The sequence below is a fragment of the Oncorhynchus mykiss genome, chromosome 9, assembly GCF_013265735.2.
Source record: "Oncorhynchus mykiss isolate Arlee chromosome 9, USDA_OmykA_1.1, whole genome shotgun sequence".
In the NCBI taxonomy this organism is placed as follows: domain Eukaryota; kingdom Metazoa; phylum Chordata; class Actinopteri; order Salmoniformes; family Salmonidae; genus Oncorhynchus; species Oncorhynchus mykiss.
In genome coordinates this window covers 5,135,811-5,157,743 of record NC_048573.1, presented here as the reverse complement: position 1 = coordinate 5,157,743, position 21,933 = coordinate 5,135,811, and the positions used below count along the sequence as shown (strand labels likewise).

General features: G+C 45.8%; 1 protein-coding gene and 1 long non-coding RNA gene across 2 annotated transcripts in view; both read right to left on the bottom strand.

The window, feature by feature from the left end:
• Positions 1–1,564: 1,564 nt before the first annotated feature.
• LOC110532988 (dachshund homolog 2-like) overlaps positions 1,565–21,933 on the bottom strand; it is a gene marked incomplete in the record, with an annotated part of 55,689 nt that continues 35,320 nt past the window's right edge. Inside the window, 8 exon segments of the mRNA XM_036987151.1 lie at positions 1,565–1,795; positions 2,427–2,492; positions 3,383–3,532; positions 3,778–3,925; positions 4,302–4,444; positions 9,115–9,280; positions 9,725–9,882; positions 14,645–14,785. Of these exon segments, the coding sequence (XP_036843046.1) occupies positions 1,758–1,795; positions 2,427–2,492; positions 3,383–3,532; positions 3,778–3,925; positions 4,302–4,444; positions 9,115–9,280; positions 9,725–9,882; positions 14,645–14,785 (1,010 nt within the window).
• LOC118965978 lies at positions 19,285–19,866 on the bottom strand. The gene is made up of 3 exons (XR_005053147.1): positions 19,622–19,866; positions 19,407–19,554; positions 19,285–19,339 (listed from the first exon to the last, which is right to left on the bottom strand). It is a non-coding gene; the product is annotated as an uncharacterized LOC118965978 (long non-coding RNA).

Genomic DNA, 21,933 nt, shown 5'->3' with positions numbered 1-21,933 from the left:
CGTAGCGCCCTCACTCTGATAGGCCCAGAGAGAGAGAGAGAGACAGGGAGAGAGAGAAACAGAGGGAGAGAGAGACAGGGAGGGAGAGAAACAGAGGGAGAGAGAGAGAGAGAGAGAGAGAGAGACAGAGAGAGAGAGAGAGAGACAGAGAGAGACAGAGAGACAGCAAGAGAGAGAGAGAGAGACAGGGAGAGAGAGAAACAGAGGGAGAGAGAGACAGGGAGAGAGAGAAACAGAGGGAGAGAGAGAGAGAGACAGAGAGAGAGAGAGAGAGAGAGATAAAGAGAGAGAGAGGGACAGAGAGAGAGAGAGAGAGACAGAGAGAGGGAGAGACAGAGAGAGAGAGAGACAAAGAGAGAGAGAGACAGACAGAGAGAGACAGAGAGACAGAGAGAGAGAGAGACAGAGAGAGATAAAGAGAGAGAGAGAGGGACAGAGAGAGAGAGAGGGACAGAGAGAGAGAGAGACAGAGAGAGAGAGAGACAAAGAGAGAGAGAGACAGACAGAGAGAGACAGAGAGACAGAGAGAGAGAGAGACAGAGAGAGAGGGACAGAGAGAGAGAGAGAGACAGAGAGAGACAGCAAGAGAGAGACAAAGAGATACAAAGAGAGAGAGGGACAGAGAGAGAGAGATGAAATAAGAACATAAGACAGAACATTCCGACACAGTCTCTCTGACCATGAAGATATCTCTCTCTCTCTGACCATGAAGATATCTCTCTCTCTCTGACCATGAAGATATCTCTCTCTCTCTGGTTAATCAGGTCACTTCTTTTAAACGTCTCTCCTCTCCTCTCCTCTCCTCTCCTCTCCTCTCCTCTCCATTTTTAAAACGTCCCTCCTCTCCATCTTTTAAACGTCCCTCCATCTTTTAAACGTCCCTCCTCTCCTCTCCATCTTTTAAACGTCCCTCCTCTCCTCTACTCTCCTCTCCATCTTTTAAACGTCCCTCCTCTCCTCTCCTCTCCTCTCCTGTCCTCTCCATCTTTTAAACGTCTCTCCTCTCCTCTCCTCTTCTCTCCATCTTTTAAACATCCCTCCTCTCCTCTCCTCTCCATCTTTTAAACGTCCCTCCTCTCCTCTCCTCTCCTCTCCATCTTTTAAACGTCCCTCCTCTCCTCTCCTCTCCTCTCCATCTTTTAAACGTCCCTCCTCTCCTCTCCTTCTTTTAAACGTCCCTCCTCCCCACTCCTTCTTTTAAACGTGCCTCCTGTCCTCTCCTCTCCTCTCCTCTCCTTCTTTTAAACGTCCCTCCTCTCCTCTCCTCTCCTCTCCTCTCCTCTCCTCTCCTCTCCATCTTTTAAACGTCCCTCCTCTCCTCTCCATCTTTTAAACGTCTCTCCTCTCCTTCTTTTAAATGTCCCTCCTCTCCTCTCCTCTCCTCTCCATCTTTTAAACGTCCCTCCTCTCCTCTCCATCTTTTAAACGTCCCTCCTCTCCTCTCCATCTTTTAAACGTCCCTCCTCTCCTCTCCTCTCCTCTCCTCTCGTCTCCTCTCCTCTCCTCTCCTCTCCATCTTTTAAACGTCCCTCCTCTCCTCTCTATCTTTTAAACGTCCCTCCTCTCCTCTCCTCTCCTCTCCATCTTTTAAACGTCCCTCCTCTCCTCTCCATCTTTTAAACGTCCCTCCTCCTCTCCTCTCCATCTTTTAAACGTCCCTCCTCTCCTCTCAGTCAATCCAAACAGGATAGTTGTTCTCTTTCCAGGCTGTCGTGGCAACAGGCCGGGTGTTCAGTGATGAGCTCACAGCGATGTAATTAGAACGGTAGCGGGGTCTTCAGGAACGAACAGGATTCTGGGACGAGGGACAGAAGGGGGAGGAGGAACAGAATGCATATGACAGAGATTTTAGAGAACGATATGGAGTGGAGAGAGGAGGAGGAGGAGGAGGAGGAGGAGGGGGAGGAGGGGGAGGTGGAGGAGGAGGAGGAGGAGGAGGGGACAAACGGGTAACAGAAGGTTGAAAAGAGAATTAATGAGTAGAGCAGAACATATTAAAGACCCTTCAGAGTCATGGATTGTACTGTTGTACTGAGTCATGGATTGTACTGAGTCATGGATTGTACTGTTTACAGTACTCCTCCACCAAACCTATGGGTATCTGTACAGTTTACAGTATTCCTCTCCTCTACTAAACCTATGGGTATCTGTACAGTTTACAGTATTCCTCTACCAAACCTATGGGTATCTATACAGTTTACAGTATTCCTCTCCTCTACCAAACCTATGGGTATCTATACAGTTTACAGTATTCCTCTCCTCTACCAAACCTATAGGTATCTATACAGTTTACAGTATTCCTCTACTAAACCTATGGGTATCTATACAGTTTACAGTATTCCTCTACCAAACCTATGGGTATCTATACAGTTTACAGTATTCCCGGTATTCCCAGACTGACAGGAATATGGGAAAGATGTCCATACCTTGGATTGTAGGATTGTTATGCTGGTTACCATTCAGTTCAGGTCCATCTTCTGGTACCTCAATATCTGTGGTCAAGAAGAAGCCAAGAGAGAGAGAGAGAGAGAGAGAGAGAGACAGAGAGAGAGAGAGAGAGACAGAGAGACAGAGAGAGAGAGAGACAGAGAGACAGAGAGAGAGAGAGAGAGAGACAGAGAGACATAGAGACAGAGAGAGAGAGAGAGAGAGAGAGAGAGAGAGAGACAGAGAGAGAGAGAGAGAGAGACAGAGAGACAGAGAGACAGAGAGAGAGAGCGACAGAGAGAGAGACAGAGAGAGAGAGAGAGAGAGACAGAGAGAGAGAGCGACAGAGAGAGAGACAGAGAGAGAGAGAGAGAGACAGAGGGAGAGAGAGAGAGAGAGAGAGACAGAGAGACAGAGAGACAGAGAGACAGAGAGAGAGAGCGACAGAGAGAGAGACAGAGAGAGAGAGAGAGAGACAGAGAGAGAGAGCGACAGAGAGAGAGACAGAGAGAGAGAGAGAGAGACAGAGGGAGAGAGAGAGAGAGAGAGAGACAGAGAGACAGAGAGACAGAGAGAGAGAGCGACAGAGAGAGAGACAGAGAGAGAGAGAGAGAGACAGAGAGAGAGAGCGACAGAGAGAGAGACAGAGAGAGAGAGAGAGAGACAGAGAGAGAGAGAGAGAGAGAGACAGAGAGACAGAGAGACAGAGAGAGAGAGCGACAGAGAGAGAGACAGAGAGAGAGAGAGAGAGACAGAGAGAGAGAGAGAGAGACAGAGAGAGAGAGACAGAGAAGAAGCCAAGAGTTTAAACAGTTAAATAGACAGTAAAACGACGCAATAGACCGACGTTTCAAAACACATCCAATATCCTTTCCACTGACGTCACCTCTCTCTCGATGAGATTATGAATAACAGCCTCCATCATGACTATGACACACACGTGTGGAAAGCTCACCGTTGCTGCAGCTGGGAGGAGAGAGAGAGGACGAGGACCAGCGTTTGAGAGCATCCTCAACTCTCTCCCTCCTCTTGGACTCAAACACCAACACTTCCTGTAGTTTCCTCTTCAACTTTTTCTCTTTCTTCAAGCGCTTCTGCATAGAGGCTGACAAAGAGAGAACACCAGGGAGGGAAAGAGAGAATCAGAGTGGAAGAAAGAGATCCCCCCCCCCACACACCCCCTGACTACCTATGCTCTGTAACTCTGAGGAGAGCTCTCTCTCTCTCACCCCCCCTCCATTACCTCTCCTCTATAACTCTGAGGTGAGCTCTCTCTCTCTCACCCCCCCCATTACCTCTGCTCTATAACTCTGAGGTGAGCTCTCTCCCCCCCCCCCCCCCCCCCATTACCTCTGCTCTGTAACTCTGAGGTGAGTTGTCTTTCCAGACTCTCTCTCAACTCTCTCTCTCTGTACAGCTCCATCTTCAGTTCTCTCTTCTCTGCCTGGATCTGATTGTCCTGGACACTGGCACTCTCTACAGCCACCTTTAACAGGCCCTGAGAAGACAGAGATGGGGAGAGGGAGGGAAGGGAGAGAGAGAGAGAGAGAGAGAGAGAGAGAGAGAGAGAGAGAGAGAGAGAGAGAGAGAGAGAGAGAGGGTGAGAGAGAGAGAGAGAGGGGGGGGTGAGAAAGAGAGAGAGAGAGAGGGGGGGTGAGAAAGAGAGAGAGAGAGAGAGAGAGAGGGGGGGTTGTGAAAGAGAGAGAGAGTGAGAGAGAGAGAGGTTTAACTTAGGTCTACAAATAAGCTCTTGAGTATATCTATTAGATACTATGGCTAGAGACCTTGACATCACAAATGAGACTGACTAAATTGTCAACACTAGAAATGACATGAATGGTAGTGACTTCAACTCATCTAGGTTACTATCTTGCCTGTATGTTGGTGAGTAGAGTCTCAACAGAGGAAATGCCGTCAGCGAATAGGAACGGAGCAGGGAAGCCAGGGGGCAGAGCCTGGCCTGAGGACAGCCTATCAAATGACGGCTTCACCATGGGAAGAGCCGATGAGGAGTCTTCTGTAAGAGATTAGTAATGATTTGAATACAAGCACTGTGTATAAGGGGATGAAGTGAACTTCCTCCTCTTTAACAAGGAGGGAGAGATGGACAGATAAAAGATGAGAAAAGTGAGAGGAGGTCAAAGGTGATGTGATTTTGGAGGCATGGCATCGCGAGACTATGAAAGCATTGACTCTCCCATCCTCCCTCTTCCCTCCACCCTCTTCCCTCCTCCCTCTTCTCTCCTCCCTCTTCTCTCCTCCCCCTTCTCTCCTCCCCCTTCTCTCCTCCCTCCTCCCCCTTCACTCCTCCCCCCCTTCTCTCCTCCCCCTTCACTCCCCTCCCCCTTCTCTCCTCCCTCTTCTCTCCTCCCTCTTCTCTCCTCCCTCTTCTCTCCTCCCCCTTCTCTCCTCCCCCTTCTCCCTCCCTCTTCTCTCCTCCCTCTTCCTCCTCCCCCTTCTCTCCTCCCCCCTCCCTTCTCTCCTCTCCCTTATCCCTCTAATGGTAAAGTCAGTCTCTATATCCTTCTAATGGTAAAGTCAGTCTCTAGATCCCTCTAATGGTAAAGTCAGTCTCTAGATCCCTCTAATGGTAAAGTCAGTCTAGATCCCTCTAATGGTAAAGTCAGTCTCTAGATCCCTCTAATGGTAAAGTCAGTCTCTATATCCCTCTAATGGTAAAGTCAGTCTAGATCCCTCTAATGGTAAAGTCAGTCTAGAGTCAGTCTCTATATCCCTCTAATGGTAAAGTCAGTCTATATCCCTCTAATGGTAAAGTCAGTCTATATCCTTCTAATGGTAAAGTCAGTCTAGAGTCAGTCTCTATATCCCTCTAATGGTAAAGTCAGTCTCTAGATCCCTCTAATGGTAAAGTCAGTCTATATCTCTCTAATGGTAAAGTCAGTCTCTATAACCCTCTAATGGTAAAGTCAGTCTCTAGATCCCTCTAATGGTAAAGTCAGTCTATATCTCTCTAATGGTAAAGTCAGTCTCTAGATCCCTCTAATGGTAAAGTCAGTCTCTAGATTCTTCTAATGGTAAAGTCAGTCTAGAGTCAGTATCTATATCCCTCTAATGGTAAAGTCAGTCTAGAGTCAGTCTAGATCCCTCTAATGGTAAAGTCAGTCTAGAGTCAGTCTAGATCCCTCTAATGGTAAAGTCAGTCTAGATCCCTCTAATGGTAAAGTCAGTCTAGAGTCAGTCTAGAACCCTCTAATGGTAAAGTCAGTCTCTAGATCCCTCTAATGGTAAAGTCAGTCTAGAGTCAGTCTCTAGATCCCTCTAATGGTAAAGTCAGTCTCTAGATCCCTCTAATGGTAAAGTCAGTCTATATCCCTCTAATGATGAAGTCAGTCTCTAGATCCCTCTAATGGTAAAGTCAGTCTCTATATCCCTCTAATGGTAAAGTCAGTTTATATCCCTCTAATGGTAAAGTCAGTCTCTATATCCCTCTAATGGTAAAGTCAGTCTCTATATCCCTCTAATGGTAAAGTCAGTCTCTAGATCCCTCTAATGGTAAAGTCAGTCTCTAGATCCCTCTAATGGTAAAGTCAGTCTATATCCCTCGAATGGTAAAGTCAGTCTATATCCCTCTAATGGTAAAGTCAGTCTATATCCCTCTAATGGTAAAGTCAGTCTCTAGATCCTTCTAATGGTAAAGTCAGTCTCTATATCCCTCTAATGGTAAAGTCAGTCAAGAGTCAGCCTCTATATCCTTCTAATGGTAAAGTCAGTCTCTAGATCCCTCTAATGGTAAGTCTAGAGTCAGTCCCTAGATCCCTTTTTTTCACCTTTATTTAACCAGGTAGGCAAGTTGAAAACAAGTTCTCATTTACAATTGCGACCTGGCCAAGATAAAGCAAAGCAGTTCGACACATACAACGACACAGAGTTACATATGGAGTAAAACAAACATACAGTCAATAATACAGTATAAACAAGTCTATATACGATGTGAGCAAATTAGGTGAGATAAGGGAGGTAAAGGCAAAAAGGCCATGGTGGCAAAGTAAATACAATATAGCAAGTAAAACACTGGAATGGGAGATTTGCAGTGGAAGAATGTGCAAAGTAGAAATAAAAATAATGGGGTGCAAAGGAGCAAAATAAATAAATAAATTAAATACAGTAGGGAAAGAGGTAGTTGTTTGGGCTAAATTATAGGTGGGCTATGTACAGGTGCAGTAATCTGTGAGCTGCTCTGACAGTTGGTGCTTAAAGCTAGTGAGGGAGATAAGTGTTTCCAGTTTCAGAGATTTTTGTAGTTCGTTCCAGTCATTGGCAGCAGAGAACTGGAAGGAGAGGCGGCCAAAGAAAGAATTGGTTTTGGGGGTGACTAGAGAGATATACCTGCTGGAGCGTGTGCTACAGGTGGGAGATGCAATGGTGACCAGCGAGCTGAGATAAGGGGGGACTTTACCTAGCAGGGTCTTGTAGATGACATGGAGCCAGTGGGTTTGGCGACGAGTATGAAGCGAGGGCCAGCCAACAAGAGCGTACAGGTCGCAATGGTGGGTAGTATATGGGGCTTTGGTGACAGAACGGATTGCACTGTGATAGACTGCATCCAATTTGTTGAGTAGGGTATTGGAGGCTATTTTGTAAATGACATCGCCAAAGTCGAGGATTGGTAGGATGGTCAGTTTTACAAGGGTATGTTTGGCAGCATGAGTGAAGGATGCTTTGTTGCGAAATAGGAAGCCAATTCTAGATTTAACTTTGGATTGGAGATGTTTGATATGGGTCTGGAAGGAGAGTTTACAGTCTAACCAGACACCTAAGTATTTGTAGTTGTCCACGTATTCTAAGTCAGAACCGTCCAGAGTAGTAATGTTGGACAGGCGGGTAGGTACAGGTAGCGATCGGTTGAAGAGCATGCATTTAGTTTTACTTGTATTTAAGAGCAATTGGAGGCCACGGAAGGAGAGTTGTATGGCATTGAAGCTTGCCTGGAGGGTTGTTAACACAGTGTCCAAAGAAGGGCCAGAAGTATACAGAATGGTGTCGTCTGCGTAGAGGTGGATCAGAGACTCACCAGCAGCAAGAGCGACCTCATTGATGTATACAGAGAAGAGAGTCGGTCCAAGAATTGAACCCTGTGGCACCCCCATAGAGACTGCCAGAGGTCCGGACAGCAGACCCTCCGATTTGACACACTGAACTCTATCAGAGAAGTAGTTGGTGAACCAGGCGAGGCAATCATTTGAGAAACCAAGGCTGTCGAGTCTGCCGATGAGGATGTGGTGATTGACAGAGTCGAAAGCCTTGGCCAGATCAATGAATACGGCTGCACAGTAATGTTTCTTATCGATGGCGGTTAAGATATCATTTAGGACCTTGAGCGTGGCTGAGGTGCACCCATGACCAGCTCTGAAACCAGATTGCATAGCAGAGAAGGTATGGTGAGATTCGAAATGGTCGGTAATCTGTTTGTTGACTTGGCTTTCGAAGACCTTAGAAAGGCATGGTAGGATAGATATAGGTCTGTAACAGTTTGGGTCAAGAGTGTCACCCCCTCCCTCTAATGGTAAAGTCAGTCTCTATCCCTCTAATGGTAAAATCAGTCTCTAGGTCCCTCTAATGGTAAAGTCAGTCTCTAGATCCCTCTAATGGTAAAGTCAGTCTCTAGATCCCTCTAATGGTAAAGTCAGTCTAGAGTCAGTCTCTAGATCCCTCTAATGCTTAAGTCAGTCTCTAGATCCCTCTAATGGTAAAGTCAGTCTCTATAACCCTCTAATGGTAAAGTAAGTCTCTAGATCACTCTAATGGTAAAGTCAGTCTAGAGTCAGTCTCTAGATCCCTCTAATGGTAAAGTCAGTCTAGAGTCAGTCTCTAGATCCCTCTAATGGTAAAGTCAGTCTAGAGTCAGTCTCTAGATCCCTCTAATGGTTAAGTCAGTCTCTAGAACCCTCTAATGGTAAAGTAAGTCTCTAGATCCCTCTAATGGTAAAGTCAGTCTAGAGTCAGTCTCTAGATCCCTCTAATGGTTAAGTCAGTCTCTATATCCCTCTAATGGTAAAGTCAGTCTCTAGAACCCTCTAATGGTAAAGTAAGTCTCTAGATCACTCTAATGGTAAAGTCAGTCTAGAGTCAGTCTCTAGATCCCTCTAATGGTAAAGTCAGTCTAGATCCCTCTAATGGTAAAGTCAGTCTAGATCCCTCTAATGGTAAAGTCAGTCTCTAGATCCCTCTAATGGTTAAGTCAGTCTCTAGATCCCTCTAATGGTAAAGTCAGTCTCTAGATCCCTCTAATGGTTAAGTCAGTCTCTAGATCCCTCTAATGGTTAAGTCAGTCTCTAGATCCCTCTAATGGTAAAGTCAGTCTCTAGATCCCTCTAATGGTAAAGTCAGTCTAGAGTCAGTCTCTAGATCCCTCTGATGGTTAAGTCAGTCTCTAGATCCCTCTAATGGTAAAGTCAGTCTCTAGATCCCTCTAATGGTAAAGTCAGTCTAGAGTCAGTCTCTAGATCCCTCTAATGGTAAAGTCAGTCTAGAGTCAGTCTCTAGATCCCTCCACTGATGAGTGGGTATTTAGTCCTGAGATAATTAACATAAGGAGTCATGATCTGAATACTAACTAGATAATTCACATAATTACCATATCTACAGTAGTGTGTGTCAGAAAGTGTGCTAAAATATGTATGTGTGTGTGAGAGAGAGAGAGAGAGAGAGAGAGACAGAGAGACTCACCTTTCTCTCTTGCAATTTTTTGAATGTCTCTTTCAGTAAGGTCTCTGTCGTGATTCACAGGGTCTGGTGACGATGTAGAGCTGAGATGTGAGGAGAGCTGTGAGAGGAGAGGTGTATGTGTGTCTTCTAGAGACGGGGAGGGGGACGGACTGTCACACACACGCTCCTAGAGAGAGAGAGAGAGAGAGAGAGAGAGAGAGAGAGAGAGACAAACAAAATGTAAAAAATATAATATAATATAAACAATTTGTACATTGTTACGTTAAGCTAATAAAGCAAATTGAATTGAATTGAGAGAGACAGAGAGAGAGAGACCTAGAGAGAGAAAGATAGAAAGAGAGAGAGAGAGAGAGACAGAGAGAGAGAGAGAGAGAGAGAGAGAGAGAGAGACCTAGAGAGAGAAAGCTAGAAAGAGAGAGAGAGAGAGAGACAGAGAGAGAGAGAGAGAGAGAGAGACAGAGAGAGAGAGAGAGAGAGACAGAGAGACAGAGAGAGAGAGAGAGAGAGAGAGAGAGAGAGAGAGAGAGAGTGAGAGAGAGAAACAGAGAGAGAGAAACAGTAGACACACTACTCATAGACATTTTTTATACATAGGAAGTGTGTGTTTTACCTTGATGCCCCGGTGTGTGTGTATATGCGCGGCAGCTGCCATGTTGGCGATGGTGTTGAGGTGGTTCATCTGTGACATCGCCATGGCAACCGACGCCGGGGGCAACCTGGCAGGAAGTAAGGGGTGGGGAATCATCATGAAAGGGAGGTCCTGGAGACCTGGTGAGAGGGGGGAGAGAGAGAGAGAGAGATGTCAAATGGGCTTTTTTTACCAAATTACCGTACAACAGACCATGTATTCACCCTGCACACCCTAATTGACAACCAAACAAACCAAAACAAAGGCAAAGTCTTCTCATGCTTTGTTGATTTCAAAAAAGCCTTCGACTCAATGTGGCATGAGGGTCTGCTATACAAACTGATGGAAAGTGGTGTTGGGGGTAAAACATACGACATTATAAAATCCATGTACACAAACAACAAGTGTGCGGTTAAAATTGGCAAAAAACACACACATTTCTTCCCACAGGGCCGTGAGGTGAGACAGGGATGCAGCTTAAGCCCCACCCTCTTCAACATATATATCAACGAATTGGCAAGGGCACTAGAAAAGTCTGCAGCACCCGGCCTCACCCTGCTAGAATCTGAAGTCAAATGTCTACTGTTTGCTAATGATCTGGTGCTTCTGTCACCAACCAAGGAGCGCCTACAGCAGCACCTAGATCTTCTGCACAGATTCTGACAGACCTGGGCCCTGACAGACCTGGGCCCTGACAGACCTGGGCCCTGACAGTAAATCTCAGCAAGACAAAAATAATGGTGTTCCAAAAAAGGTCCAGTCACCAGGACCACAAATACAAATTCCACCTAGACACTGTTGCCCTAGAGCACACAAAAAACTATACATACCTTGGCCTAAACATCAGCGCCACAGGTAACTTCCACAAAGCTGTGAACGATCTGAGAGACAAGGCAAGAAGGGCATTCTATGCCATCAAAAGGAACATAAAATTCAACATACCAATTAGGATTTGGCTAAACATACTTGAATCAGTCATAGAGCCCATTGCCCTTTACGGTTGTGAGGTCTGGGGTCAGCTCACCAACCAAGACTTCACAAAATGGGACAAACACCAAATTGAGACTCTGCACGCAGAATTCTGAAAAAATATCCTCCGTGTACAACGTAGAACACCAAATAATGCATGCAGAGCAGAATTAGGCCGATACCCACTAATTATCAAAATCCAGAAAAGAGACGTTAAATTCTACAACCACCTAAAAGGAAGCGATTCTCAAACCTTACACAACAAAGCAATTTTTATTTTACCTTTAGGCAAGTCAGTTAAGAACAAATTCTTAGTGGGTTAATTGCCTGTTCAGGGACAGATTTGTACCCTGGGGGTTTGAACTTGCAACCTTCCGGTTACTAGTCCAACACTCTAACCACTAGGCTACCCTGCCGCCCCATCACCTACAGAGAGATGAACCCGGAGAAGAGTCCCCTAAGCAAGCTGGTCCTGGATCTCTGTTCACAAACACAAACACACCCTACAGAGCCCCAGGACAGCAGCACAATTAGACCCAACCAAATCATGAGAAAACAAAAAGATAATTACTTGACACATTGGAAATAAGTAACAAAAAAACAGAGCAAACTAGAATGCTATTTGTCCCTAAACAGAGAGTACACAGCGGCAGAATACCTGACCACTGTGACTGACCCAAACTTAAGGAAAGCTTTGACTATGTACAGACTCAGTGAGCATAGCCTTGCTATTGAGAAAGGCCGCCGTAGGCAGACATGGCTCTCAAGAGAAGACAGGCTATGTGCTCACTGCCCACAGAATGAGGTGGAAACTGAGCTGCACTTCCTAACCTCCTGCCCAATGTATGACCATATTAGAGACACATATTTCCCTCAGATTACACAGATCCACAGATCCAATTTTGATAAACTCCCATATCTACTGGGGGAAATATCACAGCAGCAAGATTTGTGGTCTGTTGCCACAAGAAAAGGGCAACCAGTGAAGAACAAACACCATTGTAAATACAACCCATATTTATGCTTATTTATTTTCCCTTTTGTACTTTAACCATTTGTACATTGTTACAACGTTGTAAATATATATAATCTGACATTTGTAAAGTCTTCATCATTTTGAAACTTCTGTATGTGTAATGTTTACTGTTAATTTTAATAGTTTATTTCACATTTGTATATTATCTATAGGAAAGTGGAGTAGAGTAGAGTAGAGTAGAGTAGAGTAGAGTAGAGTAGAGTAGAGTAGAGTAGAGTAGAGTAGAGGAGAGGAGAGGAGAGGAGAGGAGAGGAGAGGAGAGGAGAGGAGAGGGTAGAGAAATTCCGAAATTACTTTTTGATACTGTCGCAAAGCTAACTAAAAAGCAGCATTCCCCAAGAGAGGATGGGGAATGATGACTTTCACTTTAGCAGTGATAAATTCATGAACTTCTTTGAGGAAAAGATTATGATTATTAGAAAGCAAATTACGGACTCCTCCTTAAATCTGCGTATTCCTTCAAAGCTCAGTTGTCCTGAGTCTGCACAACTCTGCCAGGACCTAGGATCAAAAGAGACGCTCAAGTGTTTTAGTACTATATCTCTTGACACAATGATGAAAATAATCATGGCCTCTAAACTTTCAAGCTGCATACTGGACCCTATTCCAACTAAACTACTGAAAGAGCTGCTTCCTGTGCTTGGCCCTCCTATATTGAACATAATAAACGGCTCTCTATCCACCAGATGTGTACCAAACTCACTAAAAGTGGCAGTAATAAAGCCTCTCTTGAAAAAGCCAAACCTTGACCCAGAAAATATAAAAAACTATCGGCCTATATCGAATCTTCCATTCCTCTCAATTTTTTTAGAAAAGGCTGTTGCGCAACAACTCACTGCCTTCCTGAAGACAAACAATGTATACGAAATGCTTCAGTCTGGTTTTAGACCCCATCATAGCACTGAGACGGCACTTGTGAAGGTGGTAAATGACATTTTAATGGCATCGGACCGAGGCTCTGCATCTGTCCTCGTGCTCCTAGACCTTAGTGCTGCTTTTGATACCATCGATCACCACATTCTTTTGGAGAGATTGGAAACCCAAATTGGTCTACATGGACAAGTTCTGGCCTGGTTTAGATCTTATCTGTCGGAAAGATATCAGTTTGTCTCTGTGAATGGTTTGTCCTCTGACAAATCAACTGTAAATTTCGGTGTTCCTCAAGGTTCCGTTTTAGGACCACTATTGTTTTTCACTATATATTTTACCTCTTGGGGATGTTATTCGAAAACATAATGTTAACTTTCACTGCTATGCGGACGACACACAGCTGTACATTTCAATGAAACATGGTGAAGCCCGAAAATTGCCCTTGCTAGAAGCCAGGGCTTTCTCCTATAGAGCTTCATTTTTATGGAACGGTCTGCCTACCCATGTAAGAGACGCAAACTCGGTCTCAACCTTTAAGTCTTTACTGAAAACTAATCTCTTCAGTGGGTCATATGATTGAGTGTAGTCTGGCCCAGGTGTGGGAAGGTGAACGGAAAGGCTCTGGAGCAACGAACCGCCCTTGCTGTCTCTGCCTGGCCGGTTCCCCTCTTTCCACTGGGATTCTCTGCCTCTAACCCTATTACAGGGGCTGAGTCACTGGCTTACTGGGGCTCTCTCATGCCGTCCCTGGAAGGGGTGCGTCACCTGAGTGGGTTGATTCACTGATGTGGTCATCCTGTCTGGGTTGGCGCCCCCCCCCCCCTTGGGTTGTGCCATGGCAGAGATCTTTGTGGGCTATACTCAGCCTTGTCTCAGGATGGTATGTTGGTGGTTGAAGATATCCCTCTAGTGGTGTGGGGGCTGTGCTTTGGCAAAGTGGGTGGGGTTATATCCTTCCTGTTTGGCCCTGTCCGGGGGTGTCCTCGGATGGGGCCACAGTGTCTCCTGACCCCTCCTGTCTCAGCCTCCAGTATTTATGCTGCAGTAGTTCATGTGTCGGGGGGCTAAGGTCAGGTTGTTATATCTGGAGTACTTCTCCTGTCCTATTCGGTGTCCTGTGTGAATCTAAGTGTGTGTTCTCTAATTCTGTCCTTCTCTCTTTCTTTCTCTCTCTCTCTCGGAGGACCTGAGCCCTAGGACCATGCCCCAGGACTACCTGACATGATGACTCCTTGCTGTCCCCAGTCCACCTGGCCGTGCTGCTGCTCCAGTTTCAACTGACCTGAGACCTAGGACCATGCCCCAGGACTACCTGACATGATGACTCCTTGCTGTCCCCAGTCCACCTGGCCGTGCTGCTGCTCCAGTTTCAACTGTTCTGCCTTATTATTATTCGACCATGCTGGTCATTTATGAACATTTGAACATCTTGGCCATGTTCTGTTATAATCTCCACCCGGCACAGCCAGAAGAGGACTGGCCACCCCACATAGCCTGGTTCCTCTCTAGGTTTCTTCCTAGGTTTTGGCCTTTCTAGGGAGTTTTTCCTAGCCACCGTGCTTCTACACCTGCATTGCTTGCTGTTTGGGGTTTTAGGCTGGGTTTCTGTACAGCACTTTGAGATATCAGCTGATGTACGAAGGGCTATATGAATACATTTGATTTGATTTAGAGGAGATGAGGTTAGAGGAGAGGAGAGGAGAGGAGATGAGGTTAGAGGAGAGGAGAGGAGATGAGGTTAGAGGAGAGGAGAGGAGAGGAGAGGAGAGGAGAGGAGAGGAGAGGAGAGGAGAGGAGAGGAGAGGAGAGGAGATGAGGATAGAGGAGAAGAGAAGAGAAGAGAAGAGAAGAGAAGAGAAGAGAAGAGAAGAGATTGGAGTGGAGTGGAGTGGAGTTGAGGAGAATAGATTGGAGGAGTGTAGAGCTGAGAGGTGAACAGGAAAGGGAAGTATTTTTTTTAAATGAAACGTGTGTTTTGAAGCGAATGAGAGGAGTGACAGTGACTCCTCTCTCCTTGCAGTACCCACGGTTGGCCAGTAGTTGCTGTTGTAGTGAGGTCATCTGGTTATTTAGTCTCGGTTGTCCTCCCATCCCTGTTCTGCCCACCCCTCCACCTCCACAGGGTTGCGACACAAGCCTCTCCTTATCCCAGGAACACTCATTCCCACCTGGGGAGAGACACAGACACACAGGTGAGGTGAGCTCCATGAAACAGACTAGCTGCTGAATCTTTGTGTATACGGGGATACAATTATTAAATTGAATTAAATATTTTCTGTTAACTTTACATTTATACATTTATCAACTGTCCTTTTATGTCCTCTATTATGGGGTCCCTGAGTGGTGCAGTGGTCACTACAGACCCTGGTTCGATTCCAGGCTGCATCACAGCGGTCTAAGGCACTGCATCTCAGCGCAAGACGTGTCACTACAGACCCTGGTTCGATTCCAGGCTGCATCACAGCGGTCTAAGGCACTGCATCTCAGCGCAAGACGTGTCACTACAGACCCTGGTTCGATTCCAGGCTGTATCACAACGGGTTTGGCCGTCATTGTAAATAAGAATTTGTTCTGAACTGACTTGCCTAGTTTTTAATACAAATATTAACTTTCAGATGAAGAAGAACGACCAGAGGATAATGAACTGAACACCTAGTTTCATTCTGTTCTGTCGTACTTTCATGTTTGACCCCTACTCATTTCATGTGACTAGTCTATGGAGTTGAGTTGACTAGCGTTGATTCTAGTCTGTGGAGTTGAGTGGTAATGATTCCCATGTGGCTAGTCTGTGGAGTTGAGTGGTAATGATTCCCATGTGGCTAGTCTGTGGAGTTGAGTGGTAATGATTCCCATGTGACTAGTCTGTGGAGTTGAGTGGTAATGATTCCCATGTGGCTAGTCTGTGGAGTTGAGTGGTAATGATTCCCATGTGACTAGTCTGTGTTGTTGAGTGGTAATGATTCCCATGTGGCTAGTCTGTGGAGTTGAGTGGTAATGATTCCCATGTGACTAGTCTGTGGTGTTGAGAGGTAATGATTCCCATGTGACTAGTCTGTGGTGTTGAGTGGTAATGATTCCCATGTGACTAGTCTGTGTTGTTGAGTGGTAATGATTCCCATGTGACTAGTCTGTGGAGTTGAGAGGTAATGATTCCCATGTGACTAGTCTGTGGCGTTGAGAGGTAATGATTCCCATGTGACTAGTCTGTGGTGTTGAGAGGTAATGATTCCCATGTGACTAGTCTGTGGAGTTGATTCCCATGTGACTAGTCTCTGTAGTTGATTCCCATCTGACTAGTCTGTGGAGTTGACTAGTATTGATTCCCATGTGACTAGTCTGCGGAGTTGATTCCCATGTGACTAGTCTGTGGAGTTGAGTGGTAATGATTCCCATGTGACTAGTCTGTGGAGTTGATTCCCATGTGACTAGTCTGTGGTGTTGATTCCCATGTGACTAGTCTGTGGTGCTGAGTGGTAATGATTCCCATGTGACTAGTCTGTGGAGTTGATTCCCATGTGACTAGCGTTGATTCTAGTCTGTGGAGTTGAGTGGTAATGATTCCCATGTGGCTAGTCTGTGGAGTTGAGTGGTAATGACTCCCATGTGGCTAGTCTGTGGAGTTGAGTGGTAATGATTCCCATGTGACTAGTCTGTGGAGTTGAGTGGTAATGATTCCCATGTGGCTAGTCTGTGGAGTTGAGTGGTAATGATTCCCATGTGACTAGTCTGTGTTGTTGAGTGGTAATGATTCCCATGTGGCTAGTCTGTGGAGTTGAGTGGTAATGATTCCCATGTGACTAGTCTGTGGTGTTGAGAGGTAATGATTCCCATGTGACTAGTCTGTGGTGTTGAGTGGTAATGATTCCCATGTGACTAGTCTGTGTTGTTGAGTGGTAATGATTCCCATGTGACTAGTCTGTGGAGTTGAGAGGTAATGATTCCCATGTGACTAGTCTGTGGCGTTGAGAGGTAATGATTCCCATGTGACTAGTCTGTGGTGTTGAGAGGTAATGATTCCCATGTGACTAGTCTGTGGAGTTGATTCCCATGTGACTAGTCTCTGTAGTTGATTCCCATCTGACTAGTCTGTGGAGTTGACTAGTATTGATTCCCATGTGACTAGTCTGCGGAGTTGATTCCCATGTGACTAGTCTGTGGAGTTGAGTGGTAATGATTCCCATGTGACTAGTCTGTGGAGTTGATTCCCATGTGACTAGTCTGTGGTGTTGATTCCCATGTGACTAGTCTGTGGTGCTGAGTGGTAATGATTCCCATGTGACTAGTCTGTGGAGTTGATTCCCATGTGACTAGTCTGTGGTGCTGAGTGGTAATGATTCCCATGTGACTAGTCTGTGGAGTTGATTCCCATGTGACTAGTCTGTGGTGTTGATTCCCATGTGACTAGTCTGTGGAGTTGATTCCCATGTGACTAGTCTGTGGTGTTGACTATTGTTGATTCCCATGTGACTAGTCTGTGGAGTTGATTCCCATGTGACTAGTCTGTGTAGTTGATTCCCATGTGACTAGTCTGTGGAGTTGACTAGTATTGATTCCCATGTGACTAGTCTGCGGAGTTGATTCCCATGTGACTAGTCTGTGGAGTTGAGTGGTAATGATTCCCATGTGACTAGTCTGTGGAGTTGATTCCCATGTGACTAGTCTGTGGTGTTGAGTGGTAATGATTCCCATGTGACTAGTCTGTGGAGTTGATTCCCATGTGACTAGTCTGTGGTGCTTAGTGGTAATGATTCCCATGTGACTAGTCTGTGGTGTTGAGTGGTAATGATTCCTATGTGACTAGTCTGTGGAGTTGATTCCCATGTGACTAGTCTGTGGAGTTGATTGGTAACGATTCCCATGTGACTAGTCTGTGGAGTTGATTCCCATGTGACTAGTCTGTGGAGTTGAGTGGTAATGATTCCCATGTGACTAGTCTGTCGTGTTGAGTGGTAATGATTCCCATGTGACTAGTCTGTGGTGTTGAGAGGTAATGATTCCCATGTGACTAGTCTGTGGTGTTGAGAGGTAATGATTCCCATGTGACTAGTCTGTGGTGTTGAGTGGTAATGATTCCCATGTGACTAGTCTGTGGTGTTGAGTGGTAATGATTCCCATGTGACTAGTCTGTGGAGTTGAGAGGTAATGATTCCCATGTGACTAGTCTGTGGCGTTGAGAGGTAATGATTCCCATGTGACTAGTCTGTGGCGTTGAGAGGTAATGATTCCCATGTGACTAGTCTGTGGTGTTGATTCTCATCTGACTAGTCTGTGGAGTTGATTCCCATGTGACTAGTCTGTGGTGTTGATTCCCATGTGACTAGTCTGTGGTGCTGAGTGGTAATGATTCCCATGTGACTAGTCTGTGGCGTTGAGAGGTAATGATTCCCATGTGACTAGTCTGTGGTGTTGATTCTCATCTGACTAGTCTGTGGTGTTGATTCCCATGTGACTAGTCTGTGGTGCTGAGTGGTAATGATTCCCATGTGACTAGTCTGTGGTGCTGATTCCCATGTGACTAGTCTGTGGTGTTGATTCCCATGTGACTAGTCTGTGGTGTTGAGTGGTAATGATTCCCATGTGACTAGTCTGTGGAGTTGATTCCCATGTGACTAGTCTGTGGTGTTGATTCCCATGTGACTAGTCTGTGGAGTTGATTCCCATGTGACTAGTCTGTGGTGTTGACTATTGTTGATTCCCATGTGACTAGTCTGTGGAGTTGATTCCCATGTGACTAGTCTGTGGAGTTGATTCCCATGTGACTAGTCTGTGGAGTTGATTCCCATGTGACTAGTCTGTGGTGCTGAGTGGTAATGATTCCCATGTGACTAGTCTGTGGAGTTGATTCCCATGTGACTAGTCTGTGGTGTTGATTCCCATGTGACTAGTCTGTGGAGTTGATTCCCATGTGACTAGTCTGTGCACAGTGCTCCTTGGGATGTTTAAAGCTTGGGAAATCTTTTTGTATCCAAATCCGGCTTTAAACTTCTTCACAACAGTATCTCGGACCTGCCTGGTGTGTTCCTTGTTCTTCATGATGCTCTCTGCGCTTTTAACGGACCTCTGAGACTATCACAGTGCAGGTGCATTTAAACGGAGACTTGATTACACACAGGTGGATTGTATTTATCATCATTAGTCATTTAGGTTAAAATTGGATCATTCAGAGATCCTCACTGAACTTCTGGAGAGAGTTTGCTGCACTGAAAGTAAAGTGGCTGAATAATTTTGCACGCCCAATTTTTCAGATTTTGATTGGTTAAAAAACTTTGAAATATCCAATAAATGTCGTTCCACTTCATGATTGTGTCCCACTTGTTGTTGATTCTTCACAAAAAATACAGTTTTATATCTTTATGTTTGAAGCCTGAAATGTGGCAAAAGGTCGCAAAGTTCAAGGGGGCCGAATACTTTCGCAAGGCACTGTACCTCCTAGCCTCCTTTATCCCTTCATACCTCCTAGCCTTCTTTATCCCTTCATACCTCCTAGCCTCCTTTATCCCTTCACTACCTTCCTTCATACCTCCTAGTCTCCTTTATCCCTTCATACCTCCTAGCCTTCTTTATCCCTTCATACCTCCTAGCCTCCTTTATCCCTTCACTACCTTCCTTCATACCTCCTAGCCTCCTTTATCCCTTCATACCTCCTAGCCTCCTTTATACCATCATACCTCCTAGCCTCCTTTATCCCTTCATACCTCCTAGCCTCCTTTATCCCTTCATACCTCCTAACCTCCCTTATCCCTTCATACCTCCTAGCCTCTTTTATCCGTTCACTACCTTCCTTCATACCTCCTAGCCTCCTTTATCCCTTCATACCTCCTAGCCTCCCTTATCCCTTCATACCTCCTAGCCTCCTTTATCCGTTCACTACCTTCCTTCATACCTCCTAGCCTCCTTTATCCCTTCATACCTCCTAGCCTCCTTTATCCCTTCATACCTCCCAGCCTCCTTTATCCCTTCATACCTCCTAGCCTCCTTTATCCCTTCACTACCTTCCTTCATACCTCCTAGCCTCCTTTATCCCTTCATACCTCCTAGCCTCCTTTATCCCTTCATACCTCCTAGCCTCCTTTATCCCTTCATACCTCCTAGCCTCCTTTATCCCTTCATACCTCCTAGCCTCCTTTATCCCTTCATACCTCCTAGCCTCCTTTATCCCTTCACTACCTTCCTTCATACCTCCTAGCCTCCTTTATCCCTTCATACCTCCTAGCCTCCTTTATCCCTTCATAACTCCTAGCCTCCTTTATCCCTTCACTACCTTCCTTCATACCTCCTAGCCTCCTTTATCCCTTCATACCTCCTAGCCTCTTTTATCCGTTCACTACCTTCCTTCATACCTCCTAGCCTCCCTTATCCCTTCATACCTCCTAGACTCCTTTATCCGTTCACTACCTTCCTTCATACCTCCTAGCCTCCTTTATCCCTTCATACCTCCTAGCCTCCCTTATCCCTTCATACCTCCTAGCCTACTTTATCCGTTCACTACCTTCCTTCATACCTCCTAGCCTCCTTTATCCCTTCATACCTCCTAGCCTCCCTTATCCCTTTATACCTCCTAGCCTCCTTTATCCGTTCACTACCTTCCTTCATACCTCCTAGCCTCCTTTATCCCTTCATACCTCCTAGCCTCCTTTATCCTTTCATACCTCCTAGCCTCCTTTATCCCTTCATACCTCCTAGCCTCCTTTATCCCTTCACTACCTTCCTTCATACCTCCTAGCCTCCTTTATCCCTTCATACCTCCTAGCCTCCTTTATCCCTTCATACCTCCTAGCCTCCTTTATCCCTTCATACCTCCTAGCCTCCTTTATCCCTTCATACCTCCTAGCCTCCTTTATCCCTTCATACCTCCTAGCCATCCCTTATCCCTTCATACCTCCTAGCCTCCTTTATCCCTTCATACCTCCTAGCCTCCTCTATCCCTTCATACCTCCTAGCCTCCTTTATCCCTTCATACCTCCTAGCCTCCTTTATCCCTTCATACCTCCTAGCCTCCTTTATCCCTTCATACCTCCTAGCCTCCTTTATCCCTTCATACCTCCTAGCCTCCTTTATAACTTCATACCTCCTAGCCTCCTTTATCCCTTCATACCTCCTAGCCTCCCTTATCCCTTCACTACCTTCCTTCATACCTCTTCCTAGCCTCCTTTATCCCTTCATACCTCATAGCCTCCCTTATCCCTTCATACCTCCTAGCCTCCTTTATCCCTTTATACCTCCTAGTCTCCTTTATCCCTTCATACCTCCTAGCCTCCTTTAACCCTTCATACCTCCTAGCCTCCTTTATCCCTTCATACCTCCTAGCCTCCTTTATCCCTTCATACCTCCTAGCCTCCTTTATCCCTTCACTACCTTCCTTCATTCCTCCTCCTAGCCTCCTTTATCCCTTCATACCTCCTAGCCTCCTTTATCCCTTCACTACCTTCCTTCATACCTCCTAGCCTCCCTTATCCCTTCATACCTCCTAGCCTCCTTTATCCCTTCATACCTCCTAGCCTCCTTTATCCCTTCATACCTCCTAGCCTCCTTTATCCATTCATACCTCCTAGCCTCCTTTATCCCTTCATACCTCCTCCTAGCCTCCTTTATCCCTTCATACCTCCTAGCCTTTATTCCTTCATACCTCCTAGCCTCCTTTATCCCTTCACTACCTTCCTTCATACCTCCTAGCCTCCTTTATCCCTTCATACCTCCTAGCCTCCTTTATCCCGTCATACCTCCTAGCCTCCCTTATCCCTTCATACCTCCTAGCCTCCTTTATCCCTTCATACCTCCTAGACTCATTTATTCCTTCATACCTCCTAGCCTCCTTTATCCCTTCATACCTCCTAGCCTCCTTTATCCCTTCATACCTCCTAGCCTCCTTTATCCCTTCACTACCTTCCTTCATACCTCCTTGCCTCCTTTATCCCTTCATACCTCCTAGCCTCCTTCATCCCTTCATACCTCCTAGCCTCCTTTATCCCTTCACTACCTTCCTTCATACCTCCTAGCCTCCTTTATCCCTTCATACCTCCTTTATCCCTTCATACCTCCTAGCCTCCTTTATCCCTTCATACCTCCTAGACTCCTTCATCCCTTCATACCTCCTAGCCTCCTTTATCCCTTCACTACCTTCCTTCATACCTCCTAGCCTCCTTTATCCCTTCATACCTCCTAGCCTCCTTTATCCCTTCATACCTCCTAGCCTCCTTTATCCCTTCATACCTCCTAGCCTCCTTTATCCCTTCACTACCTTCCTTCATACCTCCTAGCCTCCTAGAAAGAGGGACAGAGAGAGAGAGAGAGAGAGAGAGAGAAAGAGAGAGAGAGA